The 13,872-nt window shown below is 36.6% G+C and overlaps 1 protein-coding gene across 10 annotated transcripts in view; it reads right to left on the minus strand.

The window, feature by feature from the left end:
• Positions 1 to 927: 927 nt before the first annotated feature.
• The window catches only part of ARFIP1 (ARF interacting protein 1), a 43,518-nt gene continuing 30,573 nt past the window's right edge, over positions 928 to 13,872 (minus strand). For all 10 annotated transcript variants that reach the window (XM_080591099.1, XM_080591098.1, XM_080591107.1 and 7 more), the window contains 3 exons: positions 10,623 to 10,780; positions 7,470 to 7,644; positions 928 to 2,526 (listed from right to left, as the gene is read on the minus strand). In XM_080591099.1, coding sequence (XP_080447225.1) covers positions 2,371 to 2,526; positions 7,470 to 7,644; positions 10,623 to 10,780 — 489 coding nt within the window. In that variant the 3' untranslated portion in view covers positions 928 to 2,370. The remainder of the gene's footprint in view (positions 2,527 to 7,469; positions 7,645 to 10,622; positions 10,781 to 13,872) is intronic.

A 13,872-nucleotide genomic window follows, 5' to 3' on the forward strand; every position in this document is an offset into this window, starting at 1 on the left:
AGAAGAAAAAGTTTCTAAAATTGGTTAGATTTAAAGTTAGCTTTGAATATCAGGCATGAATTTGAATTCTTTCGTAAGCATGTATTTGACATTCCTTTGCCCCCGTTCACATGCCACAAAAGGAAATCACTTTAATATCCCATCGATCAGCTGAACACAGAATCCTCCTCTCTGAGGCTATCAATTAGAACAATTGCTTCAGTGAGCAAAATGGAAATCATTCTTCCTTCTCTCTGGTCTGAAATGCTACACTGAGACTTTAGCGAGTAATCTCTTTTGTCCAAACTTTCCTTCCAGTTGAAAAGACTCCAGCAGTTTTAAGCCACTGCAAGAGTTTGAGGTTTATACAATGCCGTAAGTCTCCTTCCTGCACAAAACAATTTCAGACCCGAGTTCACTCTTACCATTTCTGACAGATCACTTCCTTCTGTGCAGGGACTATATTCAGCAGGAAGAGCATGAATCTTGCACTGAAACCAAAATTACATGTTTCCTGTATAGTATTCTGAGAGTAGGTATTTCAATTGCGATCAATAGGTTTGCATTCTTTACCCCCTGCTATGATGCTATCTTTACATCCTACCTCAACCACACAGTCTACAGGTAACTTCTTACTTGCACCATCATATCATACACGTCAAGATTCGTAGACAGTGGAAGACAACAGCTTCATAAAAGTTGTTAAATATGAAGTTAGCTTTAGAAGTTTAGTATATGTATGTTCTTGATTTTAAAGGATTTGTTTCACTATAAGCCTACATTCAACTTGAACTTGCACACAATTAGATCATCCTGAAATAAAATAGCAGCAGCGTTACAACCTACGGATTTCCCAGAAATTCATGGGTAAGGGTGCAACTCAAACACAAAACTAAACTTTCACTGCAGAAGCTGGGTTGTACTCTTAACCATCACAAGTCAAGGAAGTTAGACTGCAAACACCTTTAATATGAATACAAAATTCACATAGGATATACATTCTGGGGAATGTAAATGAACAATAACAAGAGATTCTGACAGAACAAAAACAAAGAAGGCTCTGTCAGGCCAAGAATTTAATGAGGAATGATTAAAAAGTTTGATTTACAGTTACAATACAGTTGTGTTAAGCACTGAAAACTTTAAGAATGTCAGCTGAAAGGCATTTGAACATACAGTACATAAATCATACAATCCACACAGTTGTAAATAACATATTTGAAGTATTTCATTTTACTTAATAGAACACAAAGCAATGTAACATGTGCAAATGAGGACTTCGATACACTCAATTTAAAATGTATATGATAAAATTGACAGAATTTTACATTTAAAGAAGGACTATGCTATTGAAGGAGAAATTAAAAAAAGAAATATCTTCCTCATTACTCCCCTTACTGACGTATGCTTTTCAATTAAATAGAAAAATCATACTGGCCCAATTTCCTTTCTCAAAATCGCATCTGTCCATGAAGATTAACTAAAGCTTCAACTCACTCTAAGTGTACAAAGAAACAGCATTTACACAGTCTACTTTCCCACAATGGGAACTGACAAACCATTATGTGAAAGGGTTCTTGGACTATGTACACTGGTTGAAAACATTATCTTATAAAAAGGCACATACCTGTGATTTAAGGCTAGTACGGTTGTTGTTTTTTTTTTCCATAGAGAAAGTAAAATTTTAAATGAAATTAGTACATTGTATGGTTGGCCTCACTCAGCAAACCATTTGGTGCAAAGCAAAAACGTGTGCTTAGAAGCCTCAGACTGACAGTGATTCTTGCTTTAGTGTTTTTTCCTTTAACTCTATGATGGAAATATACATCTTTTTAAAAGGCATTTGCTCTAATTCCACTAGTCAATGAGTGTTCTGATACTGCTGTCTTATACGCAGGTACTGCATACAGACCTTATATTATTAATCTGCAAAATATTCTTTTAACTCTCTCCTTTTTAAAAGTCATATGAAAATCATTAAAGATGTTTTCTATATTCATCTATAAAATACCAGATGTTGGTACAAATCATGTAAACCTCCATTTGGAAATATTTTGACCAGCCACCAAAATGACCAGAGATCACAAACATAATTTGTCAGTGCAAATCTATATAGTTTTCTTTCCCCTCCCTCCCTCCCCCATCCCAGCTACAGAAATAACCACCGACCTTCACATACAAAAGGAGTGCTCTATATTTGAAATGATAGAAATTATGTTTGGTTACCTTAAACTTACCCACTTTCCCACCAAATTCAGTTTTACAGTATTATAAAAGGGAAAAAAATTAAAGCTGTCTTGTGCAAGAATCACTACAACAGTCCTTCAACCCCCACCCTTAATTCTTATTAGATTTATTGATTTTAGGTTAACATCAGCTCCTTTTCTCTGATTACTGTTCTTCAAGCCAGGATGGAGCATCTGCTCCCGGAGTTTTCAATTTGATGTGGAACTGTTTAAGTGTCTGTTCAAGCTGCTTTTGATTCCCAGCGAAGTACGCTGCAATGGCATTGTGGAACAGAACAAGCTGATTGTGCAACACCTTAACCTGCAGGCAAGGACAAAGATTGGTTCAGATGAACAGGCAGATGCAAATAATGGCACACATCCATTATAACAAAAACAGGCATATTTGAGATGCTCAGACTTCATATGAGGTTATTTAATGAAAGTTTACAAATACAAAATGCAAATACAAAATTCTCTATCATTTAAGTGATTTAGTATTTTCGTAAAGTATGCTTAACTGGCAATACCAACTCAATATGCATGGACCAAAAGCAATTGACTGAACAGCATAATGTTAGCAAATTACAAATACCTGATTACTTGCAATTAGATGCCATACCTCTGTGCAATATACCTACCTTCAAGCCAAATGCACTTCCCTAAGACACTACATGACAAATGCTTTAAGCATACAGTTCACTTATTTGTCCCCTCCCGCAAAGAGGTGCTGTTCTCCAGCTCTTGCATACCCAAGTCAAGAAAAACTGATGCTCTTTTCCCAGCAATATTTCTTGCCCGTCTCCTGTAATGAAGGATTATTTACAGTGCTTGGTCAATATCTTGATTATAAAACGTGCAGAGTAGTTGTGAAACACAACTCATCGCAGCAATCAAAACTTGGGGAGAAGGGCACGAAAGCAGCTGGAGGGCATCACTGTTCTCTTCTGGTCTAGTCCACGATGACAAGCTATAGTGCTGATGAAGTCTAAGTGAAGTCAAATAAATGTTACATTTTCACTGTAGCACATCTGGAAACCTCAAGTCATGAATGAGTAGTAGTATGATGAAAAAGCATCCGTCCAGTTTTTCCTGTAGCCAAAAACTTGTCTTTTTTGTTCCGAAGTGTACTCTCAGCCCTGCACAACCCTGTTCTTGCTCCAGAAAGCCTGACTGCCTAAAGAGGTGGCCCTGTGCCTGTTTCCAGCCTAGAGGACCTTGAGCCCACTTAGCCAACATGGAAGAGAACATAGAAATGGAGTGGCTGACTGAGCCCAAAGGAATGATGTGGCAGGAAGTAGATTTAGCATTCTCTACTGATATTTTGGACAAGCTAAGCTGTAAGGTATACTGCAATATGATCTTCACATAGCACATTGATAAAAATACTGAATTAAGCTTCCTTTCCCCAAATTTCATCAATTTATGACCAAACTTGGTACTTTGCTCAGGTAGCTTTTATCACAAAGCTTCTGTGAACTTCTCTGAAGTCATCTGATAAATGTATACATTCAGTCAGGCCTAGGCTTAAGTATATATATGCACATACAATCAAGAGTTGACAACAGAGTCAGATGATTCAAATTGAGAAATGCTTTGTTTGTTTTTGAACTACCAAAGCTAACTCATTTTATGAAGTTCTATCCCAGAGCCAGATCACTGTGATATAAATTTGGGGATAGTTATCAAACTGGTAGCTGAGGTGCCAGATGTTACTAATTCTGCTCTCCTCCTTCCAGAGAGGGTTACTAAGCAAATCCCCAAAAGTGATTGTGGGAACTAACAGAGCTGAGGACAAGAAAACACTCCGAAAAAAAGCATATACTCAACTCCTGTGAACTCAATGATGAAGCAGCAGCCAGGTGAGATGAGAGAGTAATCTAATATCTCAAATCGATGTCCACTGCAACAAAACCCTGAAACACAGCTAAAAACTAGACTACAAGCATTCACTTAAAACCAAGTTCAAAGTGAACCAGTTTTTCCCTGAAGAAAGCTCAGCCTTCCCCACTCCCGTACCCAACCATTGATTCCCACTTCCATAGTGTTTCACCTTAGCCCTGTGTTGGCAAAACACTCATGCAGTTATGCAGGCAGTTGGATCAGGGAACAGATCTAGATTAAAACTAACCAGACAACAACATATTTGCCTTAGCCTGGATCCGTTCCCCGATCTGATTCTCTGCACAGCTGCAAAAACACTTCTGTAAGCACGACAGAGAAGGCAATGTGGGGGAAGGGGGATACAGGAAGACAGGACCACCTTCTTCTACACCAAAGCCTTGATGTGACTGTCAGATTACAGAGCTAAAGGCCAAATCTTAAGCACTGAATGGCAGCACCTGCTCCAGCGAATGACTATTTGAAGATCTGCCTGTCAATAAAATAACATTAATTCTATGTTGCTAAAATACAGGTTCCTATGTGCTACTAGCATGCCTGTCAAAAAGCCATCATGTTTTTTCAAGTTGAACATCATTTTAAATTGTCCCTTGTTAATTAATTATATGCATATCTATTCCTCATTATGAGATGAGTAAGCATTCCATAATAGACTTAGCAAACTCCAGTCTCAAAACAAAACTGAACTTTGTACATAAACAAAAAAAATGGACATGACCTAGAGAGAAGATGCAAGTTTCCTATTTCATACACAGAAGATACTGTAGGTTGGAACTGAGTCTCCACATTTCCTATTTTTTTTTCCCTCCACTTTTCCTCATGTTTCCTTTGTGTGTATATATATTTTTTTTTAGTATTGCCCAGACCAAAAAAATACGTATTTATTAGGAGGTAACCATGAATTGATATATCTAATTGAAAATTAAATCCTAAAATGCTTAATTGCTTTGCTATAGCCCACTTTCGTTACACAATTCCATATTCAACACACAAGCAACAATAACTAAGCTTGAGACTACACTGTACTACATTCCGTATCAGTATATAGAAGACCCCAAGTCCCAAGGGTTTACAATCAAGAGCAAGAAAGCTGTCTGGCTACTGCGCCGTTCTTACCTAAAGACTTCTCTAATTAGACTCTGAACTATCACCTCTGGATCAATCCACCTCTCAGAATCATGATGATGTGTATTAGTAACATCGATGATTAGAGATTTGCATGTTCTAGCATGTTGTAACACACGTCTGGCAAGGCCATTCCTTGTTCAATAAAGCTACTCAAATACTAACCTTCATTTGCATTGCACACAATAAGCCTGAAAAAAAAAACAGGCTTTCCAAAACAGCCTACAAATGCAGCCCTTTGTGAGAACCCAAGTAAGACACTATTTTGTCTGTCTGATCTTCCTTTATTTTGACCTCCCATTCTATTAAATGGGCACCAAGATGGATTTGGTCCCATGAATGGGCACACTAAAATAAACAGCACATTCCTAAGGATATAGTATCTGTGTAGCCACTATTATGCCCTCCCTGGAACTACTGTAACAGATTAGCAATGTCAAAATCACTCTTCCCTTTGCGAGTTCAACATCATATATGGTCTTCGGTTTAAACCATCTCCTAAAGAGTGCATTTCTCCATCAGCTGAAGAAGCAGCATTACAGACACATTCAAACAGATTTACTGATCGGGTAAGCAATTGTTCTCAGGTACCTTTGGAAGAAGTAGATCATCTGGGATTGTAGGAATTAGATTTTAATTTCAATTAAATTTAACACTTATTGATCATACAGTTCATAATCCTTTAAAGTATAAAATATAATTGACTTAAGAGCAGTTGCATATACTTTATATGAACCTAAAAATTAAAATTAATGCTTATAATGGTTATGTAGTTGTCTGACTGATCAACTGCACATTCCGATTTATTAATACTAGCTGCAGGACAAGTATAAGGTCTAACATGAGCTCTCCTATGTTGATGTTGACAAAAGATGGTTGACACTCGAGAAAGGAATAAAGATGTCAGGTTGGTAAGAATCTCTCAGACAACCACTGCCTTTGACTACATACATATCAGGAAGCGCTCTGGACAACAGAAGAACAAAAACCCAAATAAACAGCTGCAACCTGGAGAAAAAAAAAGTCCTCACAAATTCAGGATTAAGATTACATCAGGTATATTTTGGAGAATCGTACATAAAAAAAATCAAAAACACCAACTGGGAATTTATGTGAGCAAGCCTCACAGTACAGAATTATATTTAAGCCAATTATTTGACTGTACAGGAAATCCTTTCTGTGGTTTAATTGGGAACAAAGTTCCAGTCTCCCTTTATAAAATATTTTGACATCTCTACTGTCAAAACTGGGAAGTGTCAAGCAGTGATAAAAAGTCTTAAGCATGTTAAAGTCCCCTCTTAAAAAAAAAAAAAAAAGGAAGGAAAAAACTATCTTCCAGAAACAAAATTTGTAGGCTGTGACTGCTAACAGGATGTTTGACCTAAACCAAGACTGTCTGTCACTAGGAAAACAACTTCACTAGTGTTCCACAAATTCTTTTTTTTTTTAAAGGCTTTTTTGTGAAGCAAGATGGAAATAAAATGTTTTCACTCTAAAGCTTTCATATCTGTATAAACATAGTGATCATTGCGCTATATAGTTAATGCAAACCAAGAAGTAAGGTAAGTGCTATTTTTGACTAAATTGAACTTAAGCACCAAAATTCCAGTACAGATATGAGCTGGAAGGATCAAACAGTTTCACAAGTCTATAATATAATATATTAGTAGCAAGCAACTTACTAAAAGAGAAAAATGACATAAACACAAATACCCAACACCTTCAGTACACCCATTTTCAATCTAGTCTAGTTTTAAAACTTATGTTCTTCTGAGCATTTACTAATTTAAATATCAGCATTCAGATTAGACTTCACCTTGTTTAGGACAGTGAGTTTTGATACAAATTTTTCCGTTTGCAAGTTAATGGACTACAAGTTTAGCAAGAACAATGAATAAAACCCAGGACAATACCAGCTTTAAAATCAACTGATGATCTGGTTCACCAACTCTTAGCACACTATCTGGGCTATACGGTTCCAGACCCCTATTCCTAATACAAATACCAGTATAAAGTAACAGTGCTCAGGAACCATGTTTTCAGTGTATATTCTTTTGGAATTGGAAAGGTTTGTGTTCTGCACTTCTTTTTTCCTTTTTTTTCCCCTTTTCTTCTCTTTGCTTGCTCTACTTTTAAATTAAGATATATTTTTAAGATCAAATAACTTAAAATGTTTCTAGCAAAGCAGAAACATACAGGACAAAATACCTAAGCACAACACCAGAAGTTGTTACATACCTTATTTTCTTCCAAAAATTTCAATTTGATAGATACATCGTTACGCATCTTGTCATACTTCTCTTTATGCACTTGAAACAGCTGTTGTGATTGCTCAATCTTTGGTAGAGTGTTTGCATCACGAGGGCCAAGATTCAGCTCTTCTAGGTCTGTTCGATAGGCATCATATTCAATCCTGAGAAGAAGGAAAAAAAATGTAAAGGCCATGTGTCTTAAAACAGACTTCATGTAAGTGCCAATTACAATAGAAAGTAAAGCAAACAGTCAAGTATGGGGAAAAAAAGAAAAAACAGGCAAGTTTTCTTTTTCTTAATTAATAGGAGGGAGAAAAAACACCTTTACGTACACTGTATCAAAGCTGCCTCAACAAGTACCCTCACCCTTCTGTTGCTGTCTCAGACATCCTTCCAACCCTCTGCTTTGTGCTGGCTTCAGTGGTCAGGTCCTTTCCTGGGACATCTCAGCTTATTAACGCGGTTTATCTAGTCATAGTGTGCATCCACGTGTGTCATTTTTCTATTGCTGAATTATCATAGTGAAGAGTTTGCATCAAGAGCATGAGAAGCACTATAGGCAGGGCAGCCCCTTAAGCAGAAGTGAGTAATGGCTCACTTCACCAAAATTACCAAAATGTCCCAAGGCTTTTACAACATGTTCTAATTTAGTTGCTATGCCAAAACTGGATGGGGACAGTCTGCCCTGTGGATACAGAGGCTGCCGTTATTTATACCCTGCTGAGGGCTCGTCTTATATACCTAGGGAAGTCAGATGCTCTGGGATCAACACTACCACTGAGAGAGATAAGAGAGAAAGCTAAATCTAACAACTGGATAAGCACTTCAGCTAATCCTGCAGTGAAGGCATATATCCCACTTCTAAATAAGACCGGATGAAAAGTGTTTTCTAATCTACTTTTTTCCCCTAGCAAAGTCAGCAGTAATTAGCAAGTAACGAGAAGCTAATGCCAAAAAAATAATATAGTAAGAAATTCTGTCATGGATGCTGCTAGAAAAACTGAAGTTATGGTACAGGCTCTTGCCTGATAACACTTCAACTAACCCATCTAGCCTTCATATATCACTATTTTAAAAAAAAAGCCTCCTTCATATTCTTCCATGTTACAATGTACTTTTTATTACACAAATGAAGATGCAGTCAAACCTTCTCTCATTTTAATGAGAAAAAAATCAAAATACTTCTGTATTCGAGAACACTAAACTTCTATTCGGTATTGTCTTCAAAAACATCAAGCAAATTTTTGTTAACTAAATTACATGAAGCTTTCTGTTCATCAACATATAACATTTATACATGTGGAAGAGCACCTACAGAATATTATTAGTGTAAAGGTATTACTAAATTCATCTTCTGCTTTCCAGCGTTACATAAAAGCCTACTGAACACTGGATCCTTGCCAGATAAACTATTTTTATATTTTAAAACATTACAGCAAATGGATGAGACAAACAGTGACAGCCTTTAAAATTTTTTCACCTCCTCCTATGCAATATGGGCTCCTTTGTTCAGTACCATCTAGCGCTTGACCAGGTACAACAACCAACAATATCCACAGAACAGCCTAGGGTCACAAGCACTCCTGCCCAAGCCTCACTCACTATTCCTTCGTTTTTGGTCTTAAAACAGTGGAACCTAGCATATCAGCATATCGTGTGATGGATGCCAATTTTAATGGAACAAACCAACCTATTTCTGTCTTCACAAACATGCTTTGTCAAGTATAGACGTGTAAAACTGAAAGCATCTAAACTAAAAACTGGTTAAAAAACAACTTTGTCAGCTGGTGGCATAAGCACTCCAAAGGATAATATAATGTTTTCTGAGGAAAAGTGATTACAGTATTCACAGGCCTCATCCTGACTTTCATTGCCACTATCATTCAGGCTTTAGTTAATGAATTTATGACTTCGTTCCAAAAGGAAACAAATTAATAAAGAGCTGATAGAAGAGGGAGAAACAGATGAATGCTGAAGTACAACCATGGAAAGGGAAGAGGAAGAACAAAAGTAAATGTGAACCATCTTCTCATTGCAAAGTGACAGACTAGCTATATAAGTGAAGAACCTTCATACTTTATTTACTGAAATGGCAAAAAAAAGTATTTCTTTGAGGAAAAGAAAGGGAAACTCAAAGATATTTCAGGAGGAAAGAACCATATGTTCAGAAAGATTGGCAAGAACAATCTTAGCAGATGTATAAAGTTTCAAGAGAGGATGCCTGAAAAGTGTATGAACTGGCTTTACTTTTGAAGGTAAAGGATTAAAAGAAAACAAAACATTTAGGTTAGTTACGCTTTTCATGCCTTTTGAAAGTTTACCTGAATACCAAAACAATAACAAAACAATAACTTAGTACTTTGCTTATAAATATGCTTAAAGCAGAACAGAACCATTAAAAAAGGAAAAAGCTATAGAACTCAAGCCATTTGCAGTTTTTGACCTAAAAATCAAAAAAATAAGTGTGCATTAACTACATCTTTCAGCAAATTAGAAGAAAAATGCTATCATCTTTAATGAAACTGAAAGAGGAAAAGAATGAAACATGAAGAACCACCACAACTCTAGCCACTACCAGAAGAAAATTTGTCTTTAGAGTACTGTGCTGTATCTGGAGTAAAGTAATCTCCAGGTCAGGAAATCCATTATCTTCTGCTAGATATTATTCATCCATTATGAAATAGTTTTGGTTTTTCCCTTTCTAGACCAAACCTGCAACTTCTTTACAAAAACTGAAGTGTGAACTACATGTACTGTGCATGAACAGAAGCACAGGATTAACTGCCTTTCAGTCAAAGATTATTTCATTAGCTACAACATAGCTAGATCAAAGGGTTAATCTTGCACTGTTCCTCTGCTTAGAGAGCCACCTTAAGCTAACAGGCAGGAAAAAAAAGCTATTCTTTTTCAGAAACAAAGATAAAGTAAAATGAAGTCTACAACAGAACATTTACAAAACATTTGAAGATATGTACAATGAGATGGTTAACTGTAAATTCTCATTACATGAGAGTCGTGTTATACTGACAAGGTTTTAAATAGCAGGTTAGTAACTCAAATGCAAGGGCTAAACTGATAGAAAGTTTGTTTCCTCAAGATTAATTGGTAATTAAAATAGCTAGATGTAAAATAACTATACCTGGCACTTTCATATTGTTTCACAGTCAATAATGTATCCTCAATTGTTTTATTCACCAACGTGTTCACATTGGCAATAAAAAAGTTAATAGCCCCAAGAAGAGTCTCTCCATTTTTAGCTAGAAGTTTCTGTGTATCTGCATTGTAGCCAAACTCCTCCTGTAAACAGAACACAGAAAAGAACTGTATATCATTTCAAATCATAACATTCATCAGCAACTATAAAAAAACATACAAAAACACAGACATGGAAGTTCTGTCACTTCTGTTTGGATACAGTTATGATTAAACACGTATGATTTCAACACAATAGTCAGTTCACAGCTTTTATCAAATTCCTCTAACATCAGTAAAACACTGTTTACAATTTTGAAACCATGTGATGTTAAATCCTATTTCATAACGTTTTTTTCTGAACTTGAAAAATATGAATGCTACTTAGAAGTGCTAACAATCATTACGTTGTCGTTCAGCACCAGTTTAATCCAGCATCTCTCATGTGGTTGTCTAGGTAATGCCTTAATACCAACAGAGACACCGCTACGTTAAATACAGTAATATAACTAAATTCACAAGGGCACACAGCATTAATTAGCTACTAAGTTTTATTCTTACACATTCTGGAAAGGAGGACTGGAAAAAAAAATTCAGGATCTATAACATTTTAATAGGCTGTAAATAAACAAAAAAGGCAGAGCATCATAATGGATAGCAAATAAAAGTGATAACGTAGATCAGACATAAGTTTTAAATGAATAAGGGAGAAATGATCTCCAAGGCATTCCGGTCACATTTGGATATATGACTATTACTGCCTTTTTTTTTCCCTCCTTTCTGACAGCAGCATAAGCACTGACCAAGGCTGCAAGGATTTTCCTAATGCATGGATGCCAAACAAGTCCAATTATTATATTTATGTCATCCATACGGCATCTTCATATTCTGCAGATGGGAGTTCTCATAAAAGAGTACAATTTCTGGTTGCAATGGCTATAAAACATACTAGGAACATATTTGGAACTTGGTCTGCCAATAACTGACTCAGAAGCGCTGAATTCTCCCAGTTTCCTTTCATCTAAAACAAACAACCGAAGCCAAATGATATTTCATGTTAACATTAATGACTTCGTGTGGGTAAGGCTAATGGGCAGTGGTAAGGGAAGAAGTTTCTAGGAAAGGAGGTGCAGTGGAAACGAGCAATTTAAGGGAGAAAATAGGAAGACAACATAGGGCAAGTTTTCATGAGCTAAGATCTAAAAAACCCTGCTAGAAGGTGTCTCCTTCATTTTGCACAGCTGTTCGTATGGCAGAAGTATTCCCCCAGTTCACTATAGATCCTGCTGAAATCAAGTAAAAACATTTTCCAGCTGGTTTTCCTCTGACATTGCTAACTACACAGCAACACAAGCACTAGCACAGGGAAGAAGTAGGGGCATCCAAGCAAAGACAACAGCAGAAATCGGACTGCTCCTCTAGCAGGATTTGGTCTGATCTTTCCCTCCTACAGGCAAGACCACAATTAGTTTTCCAGCTGGTCCTCTGACCCAGATCACTGCAGCCCCAAACGAGCAAAACTACTCAGTTCAAAGCAGGGCAGTAAGACAGATGGGACCGTAGTGGTCTGCAGTACTAAGAGACATACATACAAGCCACCAAAGCTGTCTTTCTACTGCTTCATAATTTCACAGAAAAAAAGTGAGTTTTGTCTGCAGCCTTCGCAGATACCGCTCATGAAAGACAGGAAATCCTTTCCGTATCAAGAGTTTATCCTCATTTCATGCTCTATGCACAGGTCAATTAAAATTGGAATCCATCAGTCTGTATAATTAGAGGCACATGAGCCTGGAACCAGGAGTTATCTTTGTATCCAAAAAAGAAACAGTAAAACATTCATATTAAGTAATGCCTCTGTAGATATCACATTAAAATCTCATTTTGTTAACATGCATAAACCAAACAATATTACCTTTAAGAAGTGATTTTTCCCCCTTACATGCTGCTATCAAATTAAACATTAAAGACTTAACTGTTCAGAAATTCTACTTGTAGTCTCACAAAAGTTTTAGAGGCAACAATGCTATCCAAACATTCAAGAACAGGCCAGGCTACAGATGGTAATACAGTACAGATTAAACAAAAGGGAAAACACAAAGAGGAAAGAGACAAACATCAGGCAAGTCTCCAAGAGGCAAAGGTTAGATAACTTTTATTACAGCAGTAGAAACCTTTATTTGATTTTTATGAACAGCCCCATTCAATAATCTACATAAGAGATGAATGACTGAAACAAATTCCAGGACCAGTACAAGATGCTGAAAGAACCTGGAAGAACAGTATTCTCATTAGAAATACAAGCTATTCATGGAAAAAGCATTCATTAAACAAGAGCACAATGCCAGATTTAATCCAAGTTTCAGAAGAAACATCCAGCTTCAGCACATACTTCATAACAATCACTAAGTTCTGCCACAAACCACATACCCACATTTGTGTCAAGAGTCAACTGATTACTCAGAACTACTACTTTTAGCAGATTTAATTTCTTAGCTGCTACAAGTGCTATATTTTCAGATTTTCATCTGTCAGGCTATAATACTAGGACTTGCACTGCAGTAGACTTTTATCTAGATTTTTTTAAACTAGCTATCAGTTAAGATTCCTCTTTATAAACAATAACTCCATTTCCTTCCTGAAACTCAACAGGAGAAGGGAATCATGAAAAAGGAGAAATAAACACAAGTTTTACCTTTAATAACGTTAATTGGGGCTATTTCGGCAGCTGAGTCTTAGGAAACCATTAAAACCCTGGTTTTCCAATGGACCAGCAGCAGTATCAAACTAATTATTCTGTAATTCCAGAGTTCAATCAATGTAGAAGCAAACTAGCTATTTTTTGGTATGCAACCTTTACCTTCTTGCTTTACAGCACACAGCTTTATGATCAGTAAGAAAATGACAGTGTTACATAAGCTTCTAAACTTCTAAGAACAATCCAAATGCAGTTATCTGAAGATTGCCTCTCACTCAGAAACTCCAAACATAAGAACATAGATTAGTCCTGTTAGTAGCAAAATTCTGATTTAAAAACGGACTTAGAGATGAAGCCTCACTGCTCCAATTTACTACAGGAAAATCATTTTACTGCAGAAAAGTCATTTACTCACATGAAGAAGTGAAGTAATGTGCCCTACTCTACTGACTCCCAGGCATATTCCCCAAAGACATCCTGTAATTGGCATGAAGTAATGCTC

This window comes from Anser brachyrhynchus (assembly GCF_964034855.1).
Source record: "Anser brachyrhynchus genome assembly, chromosome: 4".
Classification (NCBI taxonomy): Eukaryota; Metazoa; Chordata; class Aves; order Anseriformes; family Anatidae; genus Anser; species Anser brachyrhynchus.